This window comes from Cyprinodon variegatus, unplaced genomic scaffold (assembly GCF_000732505.1).
Source record: "Cyprinodon variegatus isolate N-32 unplaced genomic scaffold, C_variegatus-1.0 Scaffold793, whole genome shotgun sequence".
NCBI classification, from domain to species: Eukaryota; Metazoa; Chordata; class Actinopteri; order Cyprinodontiformes; family Cyprinodontidae; genus Cyprinodon; species Cyprinodon variegatus.
In genome coordinates, this window is record NW_015151246.1 from 32650 (window position 1) to 36566 (window position 3917).

At 41.0% G+C, this 3917-nt stretch overlaps 1 protein-coding gene across 1 annotated transcript in view; it reads right to left on the reverse strand.

Moving 5' to 3' along the window:
- Nucleotides 1-3274, reverse strand: part of LOC107098608 (F-BAR and double SH3 domains protein 1-like) — a gene marked incomplete at its 3' end in the record, with an annotated part of 23233 nt that extends 19959 nt beyond the window's left edge. Inside the window, exon 1 of the mRNA XM_015396377.1 lies at nucleotides 3214-3274. Within this exon, the coding sequence (XP_015251863.1) occupies nucleotides 3214-3234 (21 nt within the window). The remainder of the gene's footprint in view (nucleotides 1-3213) is intronic.
- Between the last annotated feature and the right edge of the window lie 643 nt (nucleotides 3275-3917).

Here is a 3917-nt window from a genome sequence, read left to right on the forward strand (position 1 = left end):
ACTGGGGTTCAAGGAGACAGAAGCAGAGTAATCAGAATCAAAATGGAGAACAACACAAACATCATTATATGTGGATTTTGTACTTCTGTATCTGGCGGAACCATGGACATGGGTAATATAATCTCCCACACAGTCAAGTTGGTTTCAAATGGCCCAAAGATGGAAGTAAATATCAGGGCATCAGAATCCCCCACTGTTAGAAAACCTACTGGATGTGGATTACAGAACCTTAAACACAAAACATTGGAGAGAAGCTGGACAGATGGTCGACACTTTGCTTATCCATGAAAGGCAGCATCGAATGTATACAAATGAATGAATGTACTAAATCCACATTCGATAAATTAGACAAGTTGATTACAAAGGCAATCAAAACGCCAGAGGTCAAATACTTCAGCTGCCCATCATGGGGGTCTTCTACTGAATCGATCACCATCTCCTTGGTCTTCCTGGTGTTCAGACACAGGTGGTTCTTCTCACACCAGTCCACAATGTTCACCATCACCGATTGTTCAAAGACCATCATTGGTCTTTGAACAATTAAGAACAGAATTCACACTCCCCAATACAGGTTTGTTCAGATATTTATCACTAAGGGACTTTGTAACAAAACACAGAGAGGGGACTAAAATCTTAGAGCCCACCCCATCCAAGAATTCTTGATAAAATTGGAAACAAAAAATAAGAAAATCATCAGTCATGTTTACAAGCTATTTATAGATATGAATTCTAGACCAAAGAAACATGTGAGAGTGAAATAAATATAGACATAAAGCAGGACAGGTGGGAGGAAATATTCACTGCAGCACATCCAGTCACTAACTAATACATGGTGGGAATTCAGGTAATAATGGGATTCTATAGGACTCCAGCGGTCAGATCCAACATGAGAACATTACAATCAGATAAATGCTGGAGAAGTTTTGGGCCACATTTTCATAAGCTTACTTGTATACTTTGGAAATGCCTTAAATTGAGAAAAATGTGACATTTTTGAGGCAGTTAGAAAAGTCAAAGATCCTGAGATGGTGCTGCTCGGATTAACTCCAAATGGCTTTACTAGAAGAGGAAAAACTACCTTCTACTAATATTACTGATAGCGTCTCTTAAGTGTATCAGAGTTAAATGGTTGAAGGCCGACCCACCAAAAAGTCTGGGAAATCTATTATAAGGAACAAATCACTTATCGCCTGAGACTTCAGAAAGACCATACTAATCCTAATTCTAATTCTCTTTTTTTCTAACTTTATATTTCTCTGTGATTTTTACTTATTTTTAGTTTTGTTTTTATTTCACTCATTTATCTTATTTTCTGCGGCTTATTAATTTACCAACTACAGCTATATTTGTATGTTACTCTTGTTTATTCATGTAACTTCCTTTTCCTGCAAGTTTAACCCGATGCAAATACTTTTACATTTGCTTTAAATATCTCCTAAGTGAGGAGCAGCAGACTAAATATGGGCTTGTAAATAAATGTCTATGTTAGTTGCACAAATTCTAATAAAAAAAGGATGCATGCAGCTTCTGCTGTAGTGAGAGAGAGTCTGTTTGCTGTGGCTCTGCTCAGAGAGAGCAGGACGTTTCCAGGAGCTCGTCCTCCTCTGGACTCACTCTGAAATACGTTTCTCTGCATGCCTGTTAGCCGAGCTCAGCATCAGGATCCCGCCAGAAAGGCAGGAGTTTACGGAAGGCGTAGGATGAAGCTGCATGAAGGAACGAAGCTCTACAGGGTGATGATGCGTCCCATTAATGAATGAATTCATTGAGTGAGTTCCCTGTGTTGGAGCAGAGACTGTGGTTGAGGCAAGGCATCGTTTCAGACAGACGGATGGAAAACCTGAAGCTTCCACCTTTTATTGTTTTCTTTCTCGATGCACCAAAGCTGTCGCTCTGAAAATGGCCCTTTGAGTCCCTTACATTTAAAAAACATTCTATAGCATCAATTTCTAAGAGATGGAACTGTTCAAACTAAACAATAGTAGCTATGCAAAAGTCTGTAACCTGAAACATTCTACCAGTGAAAAGAAAAGACTGACTGCTGTTTATTGATGCTCCCTGCCTGCAGGAAGAGGTTGCGGTTAGAAACTTATCTAAATCAAACTCATAGACCTAAAATAGATCAGATATTATCAAACTGTTTATTCTAAAGACATTTTCCATTTATTGTGGTCATTGACTGGTGTCCGTAGCTAAGCCACTCGTCCTCCATCCGTTACCGTGACGATCCTGTCCAACAAACTCTGCCGTCGTCCCATTTAGCAGATCTATCTCTGATGTCATCTCAGACCTTTATGGCCACAATACCTGGTTGACAAAAATGACTAAGGTGTTGCTTGTAACTCTTCCCCACAGTTTGAGAACCACGGCTTCAGTCTCTGTCTGGATCTCTGACATTTATACCCACTGGGATGGTTATGAAGGAAAACAAGGATCCCGGAGGACGACTGAGTTGGTATCTGCTGGTTGTTCATGTGTCTTCCTGAAAGACCAGATAAGGATCCGTTTCTAATGGTCCAGAAGACTCCCAGGGAGTTTTATTGGATAGCTTTGCTTCTTTAGAGGTTCACTACTGAGGTTCTCTCAGATATAAGAGGAGACACAAGCTCACATCATCTCAGATGCTCTACCATACCTAACCATACATTAGGGAAATCACCAAGTATTAAAAACCTGAGAGAAAAGGTGTTCTTTAGAAATGTCAGGGGTATAAACCTGCCTTATGGAGGACCGGCTGAGAGAAGACTTGCTTCCCTCTTGACTCTACCTGGATAATGTGGCTGTCAACTACAAACTGATTGATTATTTAAAGCCTTTCTGGCTTCAGGCCCCCCAGGGTCCAAACCACAACATTTCCTGCCTCAGTCTGTCCAAAAATAAAAGGAGTGAAGCTGTAGTTAATGAATTGGTCCATCACATAGACATTGTTATAATCTATTAACCTATTTTCAAACCAGTAAAAAAATCTAATGTTAAAGTTTAGCTCAAAACAGCAAATATAAGAAATACATTCATTAAGACATGGTAAACTAGTTGGAGAAATTAGGCACCAAGACCCAAAGTCAGAGAGCATTGAGGAACATTTAGTCTTCATCATTATAGCAAAGCTTTAGAGTTGGAGTTCAGAAGCCAAGACACAGAGAAGACATCAGAGGAGTGAAAGTAGGAGAGTTTCTAGCAGCTACTCTCCTTCATCAGACTCTGGCTGCTTACCTTCCTGGGTGGCGGCTGCATGCTGCGGCGGTCAGCTCTCCGTCTAACTGTTGCAGTTTGGTTCAGCTGCTACTTCCTCAACACAAGAACTCACATCTCTCTCTCTCTCTCTCTCTCTCTCTCTCTCTCTCTCTCTCTCTCTCTCTCTCTCCCCTTCCTCCATCATGAGGAGTCAGCATGAATTAATCCAGCAGAGGGCAGCAGAGACTGGTCAAATCTGCTCTCGGCTCACGCTGCTTTCATCATTACTGTGAAATAAGCTCTAACCAAATGCAGGCTCGGGGTGCATTTGGTGACATTCAGATTTCAATTTATTTAGAACATTCTGAAGTGACAGAGATGAATAATAACTCTGATGGACTCTAACCCTCCAATCAGATGTCCTCTTTTCTCTTTCTACCTGGCCTGGAGTCCTCAGTCTTCTGAGCAGTGGTCCCTTCATTGAGCTGACCTTCACCACCTGGTAGATGTTCACATCGCAGCCGTCCTGTCAGCTCTTTGTCAGATCACCACCTGAAACATCAGAGCATTTTATTTGGATTTCATGTGTCTTATTTTATCGAATCCAATGTTTTAATTTAATGATACTATTTTTGTTTTGGATCAGTTTTACCTGCTTGTTGATGTGTTTGTTTTACAGAGCAGGCCACCCTTGGATCTAAGTGATGCTGGCTGCATGAGCAGGTCAGAGAGGGAGGAGTTTG